The sequence below is a fragment of the Microchirus variegatus genome (assembly GCF_963457635.1).
Source record: "Microchirus variegatus genome assembly, chromosome: 14".
Classification (NCBI taxonomy): domain Eukaryota; kingdom Metazoa; phylum Chordata; class Actinopteri; order Pleuronectiformes; family Soleidae; genus Microchirus; species Microchirus variegatus.
The window spans coordinates 5354438-5373291 of record NC_139815.1 but is presented as its reverse complement, the minus strand read 5'-3'; the positions used below and the strand labels follow the sequence as shown (position 1 = coordinate 5373291).

The window sequence follows — 18854 nt, the reverse complement described above, 5'->3', positions numbered from 1 at the left end:
GATCCCTCTATCGTTTCCGCAACGTCACCATTGTTTATACTTTGGCTGTTTCTTCAGCCTCTATCCCCAGACGCATCACATGCATGTGCATACATTCCGCTTTACGGCACACAGCATTTAAACAAGCAGAACGCCATAAGAGAGCCAACAAAATTCAAAGTGGATACTTTCAGAGCGGTGGATGAGTGGAACACTGTCTTCAAGACTCCTACCAGACATTATGAATATTTGTTTATGCCAAGCCTCACCAATGCCTGAGCAGTCTTTCAGGCCTTGAACATAAGGAAGAAACCACCTACTCGCCTCCCCCTGCCATCTCTGATCCTTGGTAATGCCCAGTTCCTGCGTAATAACTGAATGAATTGCAGGGAAATGTCCACTTTTTCCATGACTACAGGAACAGCAGTGTCATGGCTTTTACGGACATGTGGTTCGATGGATTTGGAACTCCACCAGGTGGGCCAAAAGGTTTGACCAACAAGCTGGGCCCCAGGTTCATAGAATCCTTCACCATTGAGAAAGTCATCAGCCCTATGGAAGTCTGGCATAAGCCTTTCATGAAAGCGAGTCCTACAAGCGGTCCTAGTTATTATTGTTTCACTTTATCCATCCATCCATTATCTACTGCTTTATCCTGCTGTGCCTATCTCAGCTGACATAGGTCGATAGGCAGGGTACACTCTGGACAGTTCGCCACTCCATCGCAGGGCCACATATAAAGATAACTCCATGAGTACTTTTGTTGCGGTACCCAGAGTGGCCACCACGAAAAAAATGTCTTCAAGGCAGAAGGTGCGGTGCGGTGCTCTATGGGACATGCAAGAGGCATGGCTGACGGTGGTGTTACGAAATGACAGAGAAGTCATGAATGGATGACTACAGACAGCATGCAGTCTCTGTGAATTCATGCTTTGGTTGTATTTATATACTTCAGTACATGTACCTGCTTTATTGAGAAAAAAAAGACATCCTAGAGACGTGGGAATCTCATTATCGAACCTTTAACCCTCTGGATACATTTCCTGTAGAGCTCTGCTTTTGAATTTTTACGTGACTCTGTGTGTTCCAGGCGTTACTCATGTTGTGGGCTGTTAACACAGTGACATTACAGGGACTTGTCTTCCTTATGGGGATAAATAGCTAATCCTCATAATGTGAAGTATTATATTTTAATGTGAAGACATGCTGTATGGAATAATGGTTAGTTTATGGTTATAGTTAAGTCTTCAGGAAATGAATGTAAGTCAATGTAATGTCTTCTGAGGTCATGGAAACCAGTGTGTGTGTGTGTGTGTGTGTGTGTGTGTGTGTGTGTGTGTGTGTGTGTGTGTGTGTGTGTGTGTGCGCCTGCCTGGATTATAAACCCTCTGAATATGCCTTCTTACAGGGATTACCAGTCTACTGGCCAATGGCATCTACACATCTGCTTATCCTTTGCATGATGTAAGTACATCCACATGACATCCCTCTTCCCTGCAGAACTGAGATCAGTTTACTTTCTTTTTCTTTTTTTCACAATATTTTTAAAAAAGATGATGATTTGATTTTTCATTGAACATAAACAAATCCCCGCACACCTCCATCTCACCCCCCTACCTTACAAAATCCCAAGTTGTGCATCCCAATCTAAGGAGATTGGGATAAAATTCATAAAAGTTACGATATTGATAAAAAAAAAAATGTGATTCAGCAGGTATGAATAATTAAACAAAGGAAAAAAGAAAAGGAAGTAGGAAATTTGAAAGTAAAGCTCAACAATAAATGTGGAGGCTGTGTTGGCTGTGGCACATCATGTATTATCCCTTAGTATCCAGTACTCGTGCATTAATGAGTTATCGGGGGCGTTTCAGTCGTAAGTGACTGAGGTCACTCATCCATAAGGAAGTGCTGTGTGGTTTGGGGGATTTCCATTGCAACAAAACCTTCTTCAGGTCAGTTGACACTATTCCGAAGATGGCGGGGTAAGCGTTAGGTTGCACATTTAAGGATAGTGCCTGTGAGAGAAATCTGAAGACTACTAATAAAAATAATCCGAGAGGGAGGGACATGACCAGAACATGTGTGTTAATGTAGCCGAAGCAACATGACATCTGCTACAATTCATTAAAATACAGTTGATCTTTCAAGCCGGTGAGAGATTAATGGACCTCCAATTCTGTAAGTCATTGTTTTAGTTTATCACTGAGGGGTGTGAAGTTTAGAGATATAGAGATTAGAGGTATAATTTAGAGAAAGTCTGTGTAATATTGATTCCAAGATATTGGTTTACTTTCTAATATTGAAGTCAGGTGCATGTACTTGCTACAAATATTACTATGTGCAGATGACTTTCAGGTTTTTAAATTAAATGCATTATTAATGCTTGGTGACCACAGTATATTTACTGAAATGAAATATAACATCTGTGTGTGGAGGTCAGTCATGTGTGTGGATGTGTGTGTTATAGGGAGACATCGAGGGAGTGAATGCTCAGCCTAATGACAGGAAGGTAAGTGTAGTAAATTGAGGCACGTGTCACCACACCCACAATGCCAGCCCTCTAACAAACACTGATTCATCAGTCATTGTCAGCTCTCGGAGAATACTAGCTGGAACTGGAATACTCCACCCTGACATTCAGTTCAGGTTTCCCCGTGTTGAATCATTAATGTAGATCATTTATTTTCCCACCTGATGCAGATTTAGTACATTATCTTTAAATGACTGAAACATTCCCTTCTTAGCTTTACCACTCATGATATGTTTGAGCCTTTGTCTCCATAAAATCAGAGCAAGAGAAGGTAAGTCTGCTACAAAAGACAAAGAGCTCCTTGGAAACACTCCATATAATTATACTGTAGGCTGCTCTTTGAGTGTGTGTGCATGCGTGTGTTTACTTGTTGTACAATATAAGAGGAAAAGTGAAATAGGAGGTTAAGTGTGTGATGTTTTCCCCCACAGCCGTGCTGTGTCTCTGAATGCTTCTTTGGGCCTGACCACTGATTAAAAGCCTTCATTTGTCACCTCACAGCTCTGCCTACGAATGGCCTGTGTGACTGCATTTGATATTATTTTACAGTGATTTATTATTTTACCCCCAGTTTGTACATTGGCAGTGGCTTGATGATGATGATAATAATAATTGTATCATAATGCACTGATTTGCTTGTAAATAACATTGATCAGAACTCCTTTAAATTTCTTTGTCATTTTATTATAAATGAAAGGTCTGTAATTAATATGAAGACAAATTATCATTTCCTCAATTACACAGTCTAGAGTGAGCAAACACTTCATCATTCCCTGGATAATGATTATAGCCAGCTGAATGCATAGACAGTTAGAAACACCAACAGACCTGCACTGAAGTCTAAAATTCTCTGGAAAAGGCAATGTGTACTTTCTGTACCAATCTGGCAACTGATTTTAAGAATTTACGTTTGTGTATTAAAGACAACAGTTACAGTGGATTTCTTTGTATCAGTTTTTGACTCTTCACTTTCTTTGCAGCTTTTGTATGAGCAGTGGGCCAGCTACAGTGTCTTCTACAAGTACCAGCCCATTGGACTCATCAGGTCAGATCAAAAGCAGTGCTCTTTGCATCATCTTAATTATAGACACATTCACGACAGCAGCAAAATGACTGATGAGGATATTCACAAGCAGAGTGAGGATCTAATACTGACAAAGTTATCATGTGCTGAAAGTGAGCCTCAACATAGGAACTGAATGTATGTTTCCTGTCGAACATACTCAGAGTCAGGGAGCGTAGCACTGATGGAACAGGCTACATACAATGAGCAAGAAGACACACATTAGTGTCACATAATTACTGTTTGGTTCGTTCACACAGGGAAGAATACTTCTGTGGCATGAAATGTGTCATGTTGCTGTAACCAGATCACCTCTCACTTCTTATGTTTCCATCCACAGGAAATATTTTGGGGAGAAGGTTGGACTGTATTTTGCCTGGTTAGGCGTTTACACACAGATGCTGATTCCTGCAGCCATTGTTGGAGTCATTGTATTCCTCTACGGCTGTGCCACTGTCGATGATAACATACCAAGGTACACACATATACACACATCTAACAAGGTTTAATTCTAACATGTTTTTCAAGGGGTACTTCAGGAATCACTGCCTCATACTTTGTAAAATGGTCTGTTATGGTTACTTGAGTCTTTCTCAGGTAAGCTTTTACATTGTATGCAGGTTTTGACTTTGTTCTCCACATTGGTGGACATTTTGGGCCAATAGGACCATGTTCTGACATGGTCTAGGTTGTGTTCCACACCCATTTGGTTAACGTTCCCATGCAAACTCTTTAGGAAGAAGGATTTCAGCTCTTGCTGCAGTACAAGCTGATAAGATGTTTGTGTACCGACTTGCCTCTTCAGTATAATACACCATCTAGCAGTTGTATTCTGTCCTATTACCTTAGAAATAAGGCAAATTCCGTGACTTCCTCTCTTCTTCTGAGTGACGGTGGACACAAAACTAAACATCAAAGGTGCAGTATTTGAATAGCCCATACAGTATCTAGAGTAGTGGTGCTTATTATAACTGAGGGTTGAATGCACATCTGGCACAACCAAGGTAAAAGTGTGCACCTTTAAAGGTGATGTTAATTTTAATATATCCCAGATACGGGACTCAAGTAAGTAATTCAGAGGCTTGATGGGTAAGTGGGATTCTGCTGATAGAAAGAGTTTGTGACTGTTGTTAACCTGTGTCTGATAAGCAATTTCAGTCTTTAACTGCTAAGCAATGATCTCTTTTGGTGAGGTTTAAGCCTGTTGCTTTGAGTGTGAGCATGCAAATGAGGCATGATGCTTCTTCTTGGGAAACCTTGTCTGTATTTCAGCCTATTTGTCCCTCAATAGTGGCTCACCAACTGTTCAAGAGTTTAGGAGCCATTTTTCTTTTCCCACTCAATCTGTTTCTCTCTTAACAGTCTTCGTTTTGCGTCACAGAAACCCCGGTTTCTAGGGGTGTGCTTTTTGTGCTCGCCATAAGGGATAAGGTTACCTCCCCTTTCTCTGCTGTGCCTGCCCAGGTAATTTGGCTCACCACCCACCCGCGTGAAAATGATCTACGACTGTGAGAGCGCTTGAGCTGTCAAAATTGCTCCAAGATGACATTCGAATATTCCCTCTAAAAATAAAAAACATAGGTTCGAACCATCTATTATATATATATATATATAAACATATATACATATATACATATATATATATATATATATATATATATATATATATATATATATATATGTGCATTATGTTACATAATATATTATATTATAACAGTTGGACAAACTAATACAAGGAGACATAACTACTTGTATATAGGTATTTTTTATTTCAGTTTTAACATGCCTAAAACATACACATCACCTATACCGTAACACTTTTAAGACCGTAGACTTCTCGTTCGCTCGCCCGTCTGTTGTTTAAATAAAATAATGTCCACATGTGAAGAGGCCAGTGCCAGTCTCTTTTTATTCACTGTATTCCTGGTGGAGGAAAAGACTTGTTCAGAGCGCACTGAGAATTCAGGGACGGGAAGAATTCTCTCTGCCATCTGCTTCACACTGTGCATGTGGGACAGCCAAGGCGTCGGGAAGCTGAGGCAGACGGCACAAGCAGAGCCCCCAACCGAAGACTTTTGATTCCGTTCCTTTCTGGGAGGCGTTACAGGTCTCTCCGCACTTGCATATTTAAAGCTACAGGCAAAAACTACTAGTTTTAGGAAAGCTCATTTAGGGACTGGCTCGTAGTGGCTGTAATTCTGCACCAAGGCTGAATTTGAAGGAAGAGACTTCAGGTATAGTAGTAGGGGGCCCCTAAGGCCAACATAAAATCACCCAAAAAGCAGCATGTCATGGGATCTTTAAGTGTCTTGTTGTTGTTGTTGTTTTTAGTGTGATTCATGAAAGCTGGGATTTATGAAAGCTGGGACTGTAAGTCACCTATTTGTCTTTTCAGACCACAAATTTGAGACTTGGCCTCATCATGTATTTCTGGAGAAAGGCTTCATATTACACATATTGAGCACATGTATGAATGAATGAATGAATGAATGAATCGTTTATTTCGGGCATGACAAGTAATCAACATCTGCATACATCAGCATTTACATTCATACACATGACCGAAAGGGACAGCGGGAGAAGCAAAGCTTATCTAGTCCCGCCCCCATTACCCATACAATTTTATTACTTCTTTTTTTTTTTTTTTTTTTCATGTTAACTTTCGACATTTTGGACGTCGCAGCAACAATAGCATAAGGCTGCAGTTCATCTCAAGTCAGTCAACAGACTACATGCACGGCCGTACATGTGTCCCTGTCGAACCATCACCAGCGATCACAGTCTCAAGTTGTTGCCTCGGTTCCGCCGATTTATTCATCCCTCTTTCGCATAGCTCTCACCACGCTTAGTTTCACCAGCTCATCTCGTTTGGCTGCATCCACTCCCATCTGCACCACGCAGTCTCGAATTGCGGAGTTGTCGGTGTGCAACCCCATCACGGCATTCTTAATCGTGGCGATGTCCACCCTCGTCTCTAGCTGTTCCATGGAGGCCTTTCTCTGCTTCCGAATTTGGATGTACATTCCACATGCCAAGGATAACATTCCAATTATCATGAATGTAAATATGTACACATCTTCGACATCCTCTATGTCTAGTGCAGCCAGGCATGAGACTTGCCATTTCCCCCATGCATCTTTAGTGTAACCAGCCGGGAATGTCCCTCCAGGACATTCAGGTTCATCAGAGCCCGCTTTTCGCGTAGAAAGTGTGAAGATACCTTCTGCCTTGAAGTGCCACAATGCTGCTTCATGATACATGATACATATTTCTTGAGAAGAAAGCTCTACCACCATGTCTGCGTCCAGGGAAGAACCTGAATCTCAATTCAATTCAATTCAATTGAAATCACTTTATTTTTCCCCAGAGTGAAAGATTCTTCTTCTTTTTCCATGATGAAACATCACTGGTAAAGTTAGCACAACTTACAATGGAAGCAAGTTGAGGTATTTCCATTACCCAAACAGTAGTCACGGACTGTACAACGTGTAGAGCATTTATTTACATGTTCCATGTTTTTATAAATTATTTTAGATGATTCCTATCTTCTTCTTCATGTGAGACTGTTAATAATATATCATTCTTATATCTTTCCAGTCTTTTATGAACCTGGATGATTACTTAGATCAGTGTTTTTCAACCAGTGTGCCGTGAGAGATCGTCAGGTGTGCCGTGGGATTTTATCCAATTTCACCTAATTGGTCTAAAAACATTTTTTTAAAACAAATAATTAATTATCTGCAAATAATATGGATATAGATATTCAAGACACTTTGATAAGAATGAGTAAATTGTTAATATAGGCTACAGAGTATCATTTTTTAAACATTTTTGTTTGGTGGTGTGCCTCGTGATTTTTTCAATTAAAAAAATGTACCTTGGCTCAAAAACGTTTGAAAAACACTGACTTAGATGGCTGTTTTCAGTTTGAAACTAAGTCTAATGGTGTTTTCACATCAGGCACAAGGGCTTTTTTGCTTTACATCACTCACACAACTGTAGTTGCTGAAAATATGAACATAAATGAACACAACCCCTGACTTCCCATCCGGGGCTAATGCTAGAGCATGTCTGTGTTTATAGTAAAGTGTAAACAGCTTCAATTAAGTGGCACACACACATTTTCCATTTTTCAGTTACCACGAAGTCTAATGGTTGCTTAATTCCGGCCTTTCCTTCTCTCACATATGATACCATAGTAGGATAATGGAAGAATCTTTGTATGTATACAGTATATCAACGAACGACTGAAGCAAACATGCACATTGTCCATCTTTACCAGAATCAAGTTTTCTAACTTGTCCAAAGCAAAACTGCCATGACTTTTTTGATATTTTTTTATCCTTCTCACATTTGGTGTAAAATGGAAATGCATTAAGACTGATAGTGAAAACCCCTTTTCCGGAGACACTGAATAATTTTACAAAGAGAATGGGATGCAAACACTGATGTTGGGAATGTCCCCATAATTTTCCACATTGAATCTCTGATTCTTATGTAATGTTAAATTAAACTATCTGCACCATCAGTATACAACTTTCTGAATAATTAATCTCCTCATGCATCTCTGTATTGTCAGTATGGAGATTTGTGACCCCAGGAACAACATTACCATGTGCCCGATGTGTGACCGTGCCTGCAGCTACTGGAAGCTGGTTACTGCGTGTGGTACAGCTCGTGCCAGCCACCTTTTCGACAACCCTGCCACTGTCTTCTTCTCCATCTTCATGGCCCTCTGGGGTGAGGTCACGTTCTCAGCTGATCATACAAGCAACAACTAAATGCCGTACTTCCCGAGCAATGCTTTTCAGTATGGCTGCAACAAATAATCGATTACTAAATTAATTATTTTGATAATTTTGAGTTTTTTTTATTCTTAATAGTTAAAACAAGCACTTTGATTTTTCATCTTCTTTAAAGCGGACCTTGACCGGAAGTTCCAATTAACGCTGTTTTTTTTGTGTGTATCTGCGCCATTACCTCGTTTATGAAGCCCTGAAGGTACGAAACAAACAGTTCAGCCACTGCTGAACATTTCAGTCTGAAACAGTGTAGCTGACGAGAGCTTCGGTGAGGAGAGATTTAGATCGGCTCGTTTCGAGCAACTAGGAGGTTTTTGACCATAAAAACAAGTTAATGTATGTAAGTAGACCTCCGTAAGTCACATATATGTGCGATAGGACCACTCTATGTGAGCTTTAATGTCAATATATATTTTCTGGTGACAACTAATAGATTAATCAAGAATAATCGGCAGATAATCCTTACTTTGCAGCCTACTTCTCAGTCGTCTGTTAAGCACAAATAACTACATATATTAGGACCAATCAGAATAAAGTATTCAACCAAGCAGTAGCATACTTTAATATAATAGTTTGGTCTCTTCAGAGCTTTGCCGAGCCTGGGCTATAGCACATGAAAGGAACAATAGGAATGTGGAAATGTAATTTGTCAGATATCACAGACCTACTTCCCCTCGTGTGCTGCCAAACTGCACTGCCATCTGTCAGAGTGTCACAACAGCAGAGTCAAATCATGAAAGCCCTCTCAATTTGAATGTAGATCTGACAAGGGTGGCTGTGGGTTAGAGGTTTGATCCCCTGCACCTCTGGGATACATGCTGATTTGTCTTTGAGCTATGCACTTAACCCTAAATTGCGCTTGGCAGATGTGCTGGCAGCATGTGAATGGTGCCAGCACATCTGGCACCATAAAAAACAAAAACCACAGCACTGCATAAACACGCTGCATTAATGGGCATGATTGGGTTAATGGCAAAACTTTAGCTTAAAATCTTTAAATGAATGTATGCGCCCTTAGTGTTAATTGAAAGACTGCTGTAGATAAAGAAATGTGTTGCTTTCACAAATGGAGAGTAATTAACCATGCTGCCATTTGGTAACACAAACCAAAATTAGACATATATTAATCAACAATGTCTCCTACTGACCAATATTATTACCCTAAGCCACAGAACAGTTAAACAACTGTTCCACTATTATGAAATTGTAAATAATAATGTCTTAATTTTTATAGAAAGAGTAACAAGTGCCAACAAACTGGTATTCTAAAGGTAAAGAGGTGTGTTTAAGTGTCTCTTCAGTTTGCTGTGTCTGTTTCATTATGTAGCTGTTCTCTTCATGGAACACTGGAAGAGACGGCAGATGCGACTCAACTACATCTGGGATCTGACAGGCTTTGGGGAGGAGGAGGAGGTGAGACAACAGACAACAGCAACACACATCATTATTTTATATTCATGTTGCACATGCACGTTTCTGCAAACGTACAGATGTGCGTTTACATTTCTGAACCTAGATTAAATTCCTTTTTTTAGATGTCTACAGCTGTGCATATCAACAAAAAACGTTTTATTCCAGTTGTAGTTGAAAGTAAGTGAGTAATCTCTGGATAGGTTTAGGCTCAAAAGGCACCTGTTAGAGCTGATGAGAAAGACATGCTCATCATAAAAAAACAGGGTGCTGTGATCTTGGTCTGTGGTCTGCTGCTTTTCCGACATGATGATGCTCATTTTACCCAGTGAAAAAATGAGCATCATCATGCAGATGCAGTGGAAGAATGGAGATACTTTAGCTGTGTCTTGCCCAAGCCGCTGGGTTCCTTTTTTATAAATTAAAGTAGATATAATTACTGCATTATAAACTAGTAAATACGACCTTATTGTTGTACCAATAAACCGACAATCAAGATACAAGGACTATACTCACAATCACCGATGAATTATAGCAGCCAGACCTCAAAGAAAAACTGGCATTGTAGTCGTCAAATCATGTTAGTAAAACTCAGGTAAAAACAGGTATCGCAAAATATGTGGTGCAAATAGTGTGAGGAAAACTGTAAACAGTTAGGTTCAGCTTTCATACACATGCAGCATCTTTTGAGGAAATAAATACATTATTTTAAATTGTCTCCATTTGAAATGATGGATACCCTGGATATTTAAGAAGGCCAAATGAGTGGACGAACAGAAATCAATGAAATTAGTAACGTCATCAGCAGAGCAAACTCTTCAAATGGAGTTATATGAAGAATTTAAACATATTATCATGAAAATAGGCAAAAAAGCCATTACCAATGCTAGGGAGACAATTGTAGACTAAATGTGTCAGTTGCAATGCCAGACTTAGCTGGTTAATGGAATACCCCCTTTTACCCCCTTTGAATCCATGGAAACATCTCACATCAGGTCAGGATGTACATGAGAACACATCACTCCTCATGATCCCACACAAACATCAGTACTGACTGTAATTCAATCATAATGAAATGGAACAGTGCAATGTCTGTTTGTCATTCTTCTATTTTGTTATCTAGAAGTTGTATTATTCACAGAAAGAAACTGCTGATGGACATCTTCTCATTGTGTCTTTGTTTGTGTGCTGTATTTTCCAGGAGGAACACAAGGTTTGGATCCGTCTTACTTACTGCTTTACCTTTATTCTTTTTGTTCCTTACTGATTCAGATGAGCCCTGTGGACACTGTGACCGTGTAACAGTGAACTTTTCTCCCTCAAGGTGTCTAACAACCAACCTGAGTTCTCAATGACAGCTTCATCCTTTGCTCTTCTCATAGGTTCATTTTTCTGTCTAAGGCTCATCCCCATATAGTATGCTGCTATGCTTATGACTTCTCACCACAGTATAGTTTGCTGTCCTTCTGGCTTCTCATAGCTCTAGTTTTCTTTTTATTGTTCCCTTATGAGCAGACCAGGGGTGTTGCAACAGGCAAAGCCCCAAGCTGAGAGTGGTCTTCTAACAAACACTGATTACTTTAGTCTATTGTCCATGTCACAGTTTTGTGAGAACCCCTGTAGGCAGGATATTTTAGTGTTACTGGCTAATCATTTAACAGAACTGACATTGAGCAAAACTTCTGTACCTCCTCTGGGTTCTGTTTACAGACACACAACAAATCCATATCGTCAGAGCTTTAGCTTTAGATACATAGACCAGTGTATGCTTACAAAGAATACCAGCAGGAACGATTTAAAACTTCAAATATTTAAACAGAAATTACATCTATGATCCGGACAGAAACTTTGATGTCAAGTATCAGTGGACGCAAATATCATCACATTTGTCTTGCAGTGTGATCTAAATGTATTGTCCCTGTTGCTCTATGGTTCAATGATACACTGACCACCTCCTTATCTTGTGATCATGTTGTCCTATCAGTAGACGTCTAAAATATTTTCAATTAACCCAGCAACTTCAAATCCATCAGTTAGTGAAGAAAAAATGAGCACAAATAAATAAGCTAACAGAAGGATACACTTGTCAAGATGAAATCATGTAACTAAAAGAGCTTGTCACTAGACAAAAGAAAGAAAAAACATCAATTGGAAATTTTCTATAACAAGAATTATTAAATGTTGATTAAAGAAGAGTAAATCATGCTTCAATGCTTTTTCAGTTTCAATCAAAATATCTTAGCAATTACTCAAAACATCAGTCCCTTCAGCTCATCTAAACTTCCACTACCTGCTGATCTGAGCCTGTGTTGCTCAGGATTCATTTTTATCTCCTTGTCTTTTTTTTCATTTCAAATGTTTAGTTCTCTCCATCTGTAAATAAGTTTGATACATTCAAACATGATCTAACGCTGATCTTTGCCTTCTAGTGATACAGTTCTATTCCTTTTAGCTTACTCAGCTGACATAGGGCGATAGGCGGGGTACACCCTGGACAGGTCGCCAGTCCATCACAGGGCCACATATAGAGACAAACAACCATTCACTCACACTCTCACACCTGTAGTCAATTTATAGTCACAAATTCACCTAATCCCTATATTGCATGTTTTTGGACTGTGGGAGGAAGCCGGAGAACCCGGAGAAAACCCACGCAGACACGGAGAACATACAGACTCCATGCAGAGGAGTTTCCTGCTATTCCTGCTCACCATAAAATCATTATTTCCAACCAGTGTAAATCAGGCACTCTACATCATGGTTATGAGTATGTTAGGTTCAGTTGCTAGGTTTAAGGTAAATGATGATCTTTCATTCATGGATGTTATCTCTCCATATATCATATAAATTTTGTTTTTACATGGAACAAGCTGTTATTTTACCGTTATAATAATATCCCTATTGTTTCTTTTTACGAAGCGACCAATTATTGTTTATTATTATTATTATTATTATTAATGATAATAATAATAATAATAATAATAATAATATTCCATCAAGCTGGAAATTAGCCTTCAGCTCAGCAACACAAAATCATAAAAGGAGACATACAGGAAGTCAAAAAAACTACACACATTTAATATAGAATAACAGATACCAACAAGATAGCAATAAGAGACAACTGTAAAAGACATAAGAAAGAGATACGTTCAATTGGCAATCCAAGACTGTACCACTCCACCCCTCCCTTCCAGAGTCAAGGTTGCCAGAGCGGTTGGCATGTAACTCCGTCAGCAACAAGCGTTTTATCATAAATGAGTGGCTCTAAGACACACAATTCTGTTCTCTCAGTAAAGATCAAGATGTATAATAAATTATGGTAACATTAGCTGTTGACTACGGATGGATATATCAGATGGAATAACTTTATGCATGATATCTGACAGAACTGTCCTTCATTTTTGCCTTCCCTTTTACGATGTTATATAGCAGGGCTGCCCACTTCTGACAAAACCTTAGAGTGAGACATAGTGGCATGCGGGGCAAATTACCACCACACACCCAATATATTTATTTATAGTAATTTTTTATGCATCCCAAGCTTATAAATGCTTTATACAATAATAAGGTAAATAATGTTGACACCTTCCCGACCCACCTACCGCTGTTATTCTCTCTGTCAGTGTCAGAAGAAGACCATTATGTGAGATAAGAAAGAGAATAAAAGACGCAAAAGAAAAGATGTATGTTAAACCACCGGTGGTAGTTCTGCCAGGTGCGGGCTGCCAGATACGGCAGCCGCTGCCGCAGACTACCCACCTGGCGCGGGCTGCAGGGTATGGGAGCCACAGCCGGCTGTTCCCTCAGTTTTGGATGCCGCTGTCCTGCCCCAGTGGCGGGGGCTGCACGTCCGGCAACCCCAACCAACCACAACCACCACCATGGTGGCTGCCATACCCGCTTCGGTGCTACAGGACGGCGCCATCCAAAACCGAGGGAACAGTTCAAAACAGAACTTGACAGTCGAGCTATGATGCTAACTTAGTTAACCAAGCTTAACTTACCTGTCTAGGAGAAGAGTAGCCCATTCTGCATGCATTTTGAAATTCCTCTCAACTTTAAACTCTCTCCACCGTTCAAAAGCATGTCCTATATAGACCCTTACTTTGCCGCAAACTTTATCTTGGTGTTTTTGACATTCCAACCTTGGTCTTTTAGGTTTCGTTTTGTTTCATTTCCATTGTAGCTCAGACGTAACTGGCAACACATGGTCGCTCAGCAGCTGAGACTCTACTGACTGCAATGATTGGTAGACGGCAGTAGGTGGCGCCTCATGCCAAAACATAATTCTAATTCCTGATCTGTGACATAATGGAGGATTTTATGGCCAGTTGCTTTAGATTTATTACATAATGTACCTTTAATAATCATTCGCCCAAATCTATGGGTTTTACTGTGTACAGTTAACCTCTACATGTTTTTGGACTCTGGGAGGAAACCGGAAAACCTGGACAAATGACAGATTACTGAATATTACTCAGGGTATTATTGTACTGTCTCATCTTCAATTTACAGTTTGCATTTGGTTTTGATTTGACTGCTAACGGTGAACAGTAACTTTTGACTTGAAAAACAAACCAACCATGTTCATATTATATTTGTACATCTTGCTTATAGGAGCTCCAGTAAGCCAGAACCATGTTGTGTTGCACTTCACATCGGTACAATAGTATGATCTGCTTCGTTAATATCCCGTTGTGAAAATGTCAAGATTCATTTTACTGTGTACACACTTTTCCCTTTTCCAAAATGGCTCTGATAATTTAATCATTTATTGTTTGTTGTATAACCAAACAATAACACAATGCTTTAAACTTTTCTGTTTCGATGCAATTCTCTCTCTTTTCTTGCATGGAGCACTGCATTTACTCTTTAGCACACCATGTCATGCTGCAAAACCTAATGGAGGCAGGCTGCTACTTTCATGTCTGTCTTCATTGTCAAATGCAATCAGGATCTTCTCTTTAGTTTACTGCTCACTACCACTGTCTGGTCTCTCTTCCAGGACCACAACAGAGCAGAATATGAGTTCCGTGTCATGCAGAAGACAATGAAACTGGAACATTCCACCCCAAAGGTAACATTTGTTTTGTTTGGGTTATGTTATAGCATTTTATAAAAATATGATTATATCACATTTTCCAATATATTAGAAATGAAAATTAACCCTGAAAAAAATGGCAAAAGAATTGTAGTGCTTAAGAGGACAAGGTGACTAACATGGCCTCGCACACAGCAAGCACAAACACATTTAAACATACAACATGTAAACAACATGTAAATATTCATGATTTTAATGCTGATTAATTTTATTGGCAATGTTGAATGAAGAAGATGTTATTCTATAAGTATATAATTATATATAAAAATAATAATATTATATTTATAGTATATATTATAATAAGTATAAGTACACACTATGTGACTCCAGCAGAGCACAGCTAATTCTGCCTAAAGCTATCATGCCACATCCAAACATACTGAGAAGTAGGTCAGGCCTAACTCAGGGTCAGTGCCTCAGTATATAGAGCCTAAAGAGATGCTGCTGCTGCTTTGAGGCTGCTGTTGTAAAACTACACATATTAATGTTACAAAAATGGTCTGTCCTGTGTGTGTGTGTGTGTGTGTGTGTGTGTGTGTGTGTGTGTGTGTGTGTGTGTGTGTGTGTGTGTGTGTGTGTGTGTGTGTGTGTGTGTGTGTGTGTGTGTGTGTGTGTGGATTAGAGCAAGAAGGTGAAGCTGACATGCACTGACAGACTGCCAGCCTACCTAACTACTGTGCTCACAATGGGCTTCCTGGTGAGTCAACATATGTATGATCTGAGGAAATTATTTTTAATCACCCAGACACAACACACAACAGATTCTGCTAGCTGGCAAATGTTCTATCTCTGCTATTTCCTTTCTCAACATGGAAAATTAGGTGATTGTTCTACTTTTTTTTTGTCTATCTATAGGTGAACGGTAAAGGGCTTTTTTTTTTCTTTTTTTTTCAAAAGAATGTATAGTTATCTATTCCTATAAAAATGATCCAGAGTAGGGGGACCTCTCTGAAGGCAGCATTTGGTGACAACTTTCTTAGAAGCCTCCAAGGTTTGTTTTTTGGTCTGTTTTTCGGAGTAATTTTTTTCTGATTTACTGAATATTTTTCTTTCTGAGTTTAGAGAGCATTTGAAACAATAAACGCAAGCATTCCTTTATTGAGAGTTCGATTTATAACATCATGGACGGCTTGTTTAGTTTAATCACGTTTTATTTTGATCTGGATTTAAGACACTGACATATAGTCCTGTCCTTAAGTCACATAGATCATTAGTTTGTCCACTTTACGCAGGCACCTGAGGACTTTGTGTTTGTTCAGAAGGAAAGCTCATTCAGATCTGGTAGACATAGCAATCTTTCTCCAGGATTAGCTGGACAGATATGGCATGCTCCATGGATACAAGATGATGCATTTGAAATGCATTCAGGCTGGCTATGTGGTGACTCACGAGACGATCAGGAGACTACTGAAAATATTGGATCCGCACGGTGTGCCGCATGTATGTGCGGGCAGGAGTCACCATCGGTCTATTGGAGTCACTTGTAGGTTGGAGGTTCTCGAGAGAGTTCTCGATAATTCAGAAACAAAATGACTCCAGAAAACAGATAAAAACTAGAAAGGCACTCGGAGAGCACAGACCTCCACCAAGGCAGCTCAGTGCCTACAAAATACACCTTAGGGTGTGCAGCATGTACAGATGTAAAAAGAAATTAATCACTTTCCTGAGAATTCTGTTTGTCAGAAAGCAACAACGTGGAGAGAAATCAACAGCAATCTACACTACCGTTCAAATGTTTGGGGTCACCTATACAATTTTACCATTAAACGTCACACTTTTATTCATCAAAAGAGTGTTTTCCATCGCGATTTCATATTTGCATACACCTGGTTTGAGCTGCCAGATTAAGATTGTACACTACGCCAATGTTCATATTGATAAATGCTTTTATAAAACACTTTTTTGGTGTATGCATTTGACAAATGTGGGTGAGGTGGGATTGGCTCCAGTTCCCCCATGACCCTCATGTGGAGGATAGAGAAGTAGAAAATAAATGAATGAATGACCACGACGATCTTATTATTGAAAATGTGTTCTGAATGATCTAATGTAATAATGTAATAATAATAATTCCACTGAATGGTGAACAGACCTATGCAATACAATGTAGTGAGTATTCAGAATCTAATTCAGATCTAATGGCATACATTACAAAATATATTTTAGGGCATGTATTTAGTATTTTAAAGTGGAATACATTTAAAAAAGTAAAAAAAAAAAAAAAGGCATTATTTGATATATTTTCATTCTGCCCCTAAATGTTTCAATGTGCTCCTAAATGTTTTCATTTGGAAAAAAATCAGTGTCAAGCTCTGCCACTAGGTGGCATTCTAGACATCATCTCCCTCTACAGGACAGCTTTCTAGTGTTTCACGTCATAGATTTTGTTACTTCAGATTTTGTCTTCTCCATGTTCTTACCTTTAGATTGCCGTAACATTTACCATAGTCTTTGGAGTCATCCTGTACCGGATCAGCATTAAGGCAGCGCTGCACATGAGCAACTACCCTGCAGCACGGTCCAACATCAGAGCCACTGTCAAAACCACCGCTGCCATTATCAACCTCATCGTTATCATCATCTTAGATGAAATATATGGAGCCATTGCTCGCTGGCTCACCACACTGGGTGAGACACATTTCATGAAAAGCATGACTGATTTTACAAACTCATTATTTGACTAAATGTAAAGAATTTCTCTGACACATGAAGCCCAGAGTGTTGCTTGATGTTACCATAGGAAAAATGTTGAAGAGGTGAAGTAAAACAGGAGCCATTGTTGTGTCTTTTGACTCTTAAACATATGATGCCACAAACAGGCCTCAGACATATTCATAAGGACTATATATTCTGACAGTTATCGCTCATCTACACTTTATCCAACTAACTTGCTGTTTGTTTTTGTAAACTGAAGACAAAAACCCAGACAGACTCTACAGCAACTTTCCTGTATGTTTTAAATAATCAAACAGGTCCTGATAACATCTCTGTATGTGTTCTTAAAGTTTGCAATGATGAACTGGCTAATCCTCTTCATGAAATATTCATCAGTCAAGCCAAAATCCAGATGTTTAAAGCTTCCACAATAACACCAGTTGCAAGGAAATAACTTTAGCTCTGTCACATTAACCATGTAGTGATGAATGGCATGGTTTGATCCAGGGACCAGCTCTCCCCTCATCATCAGGTTTGACGATTCAAAACATGCAAAAAAAGTTGTTGAGTTTGTCTGTGAGAACATATTGGTTTCCTTCCTCAATCCCCTGGTTGTATGTGAAGGCCTCAGATAGAAATGTGCCAACCTTATTTCCTTTAACAAACACTATGACTTCAAAACTATCACCAATATTCCTGTAACTCCTGATCAGCTTTTTTAATAAGTAGTATTGTCGTTTCAGTGTGCTTATCATTGTTGTATCCTCTGCACATTTGTGTAGCACAAACTGCACACTCAGTTATGAGCTGTGTGTAATGTAGACAGTGGACAGTGGACTGGTAGATCAACCTCAACTTCACCACCAAACTTCAGCTTCCTGGCTTAACAGTGAGACACAGATTTCTCTCCATTCCAAAACATGGCATAAGCTCCCCTTTGCCTATACCTTAGATTACATCTATATTCCCTTACTATTTGCTTCATTAAAAAATATATATAACTAAAAAGGTGGGTCCTGAAGAAGATGGCAGTGGAGAATCTAGAAAAGTCAAGACAATCAATGCTTAAGTCTTCAGTTTACAAAAAGCTCCAGCAGTCTACGTCAACAATAATGTTCCTGGATGTATGTGTATGTGAGACAGACAATATTTGAAGTTTTATTTTTCAGAGGTTCCAAAGACGGACAAGAGCTTTGAGGAGCGCCTCATCTTCAAAACCTTTATTCTCAAGTTTGTCAATGCCTTCACACCCATTGTCTATTTAGCCTTTTTCAGGGGCAGGTAAGAGAATATGTTCTTATTGCTTGAGTTTGT

At 39.3% G+C, this 18854-nt stretch overlaps 1 protein-coding gene across 1 annotated transcript in view; it reads left to right on the top strand.

The window, feature by feature from the left end:
* The window catches only part of ano1a (anoctamin 1, calcium activated chloride channel a), a gene marked incomplete at both ends in the record, with an annotated part of 68571 nt that overhangs the window by 35261 nt on the left and 14456 nt on the right, over positions 1–18854 (top strand). The window contains 11 exons of the mRNA XM_083901030.1: positions 1388–1443; positions 2447–2488; positions 3490–3554; positions 3913–4047; positions 8152–8312; positions 9702–9787; positions 10986–10997; positions 14790–14861; positions 15508–15582; positions 17312–17513; positions 18710–18821. Coding sequence (XP_083757156.1) covers positions 1388–1443; positions 2447–2488; positions 3490–3554; positions 3913–4047; positions 8152–8312; positions 9702–9787; positions 10986–10997; positions 14790–14861; positions 15508–15582; positions 17312–17513; positions 18710–18821 — 1018 coding nt within the window. The remainder of the gene's footprint in view (positions 1–1387; positions 1444–2446; positions 2489–3489; positions 3555–3912; positions 4048–8151; positions 8313–9701; positions 9788–10985; positions 10998–14789; positions 14862–15507; positions 15583–17311; positions 17514–18709; positions 18822–18854) is intronic.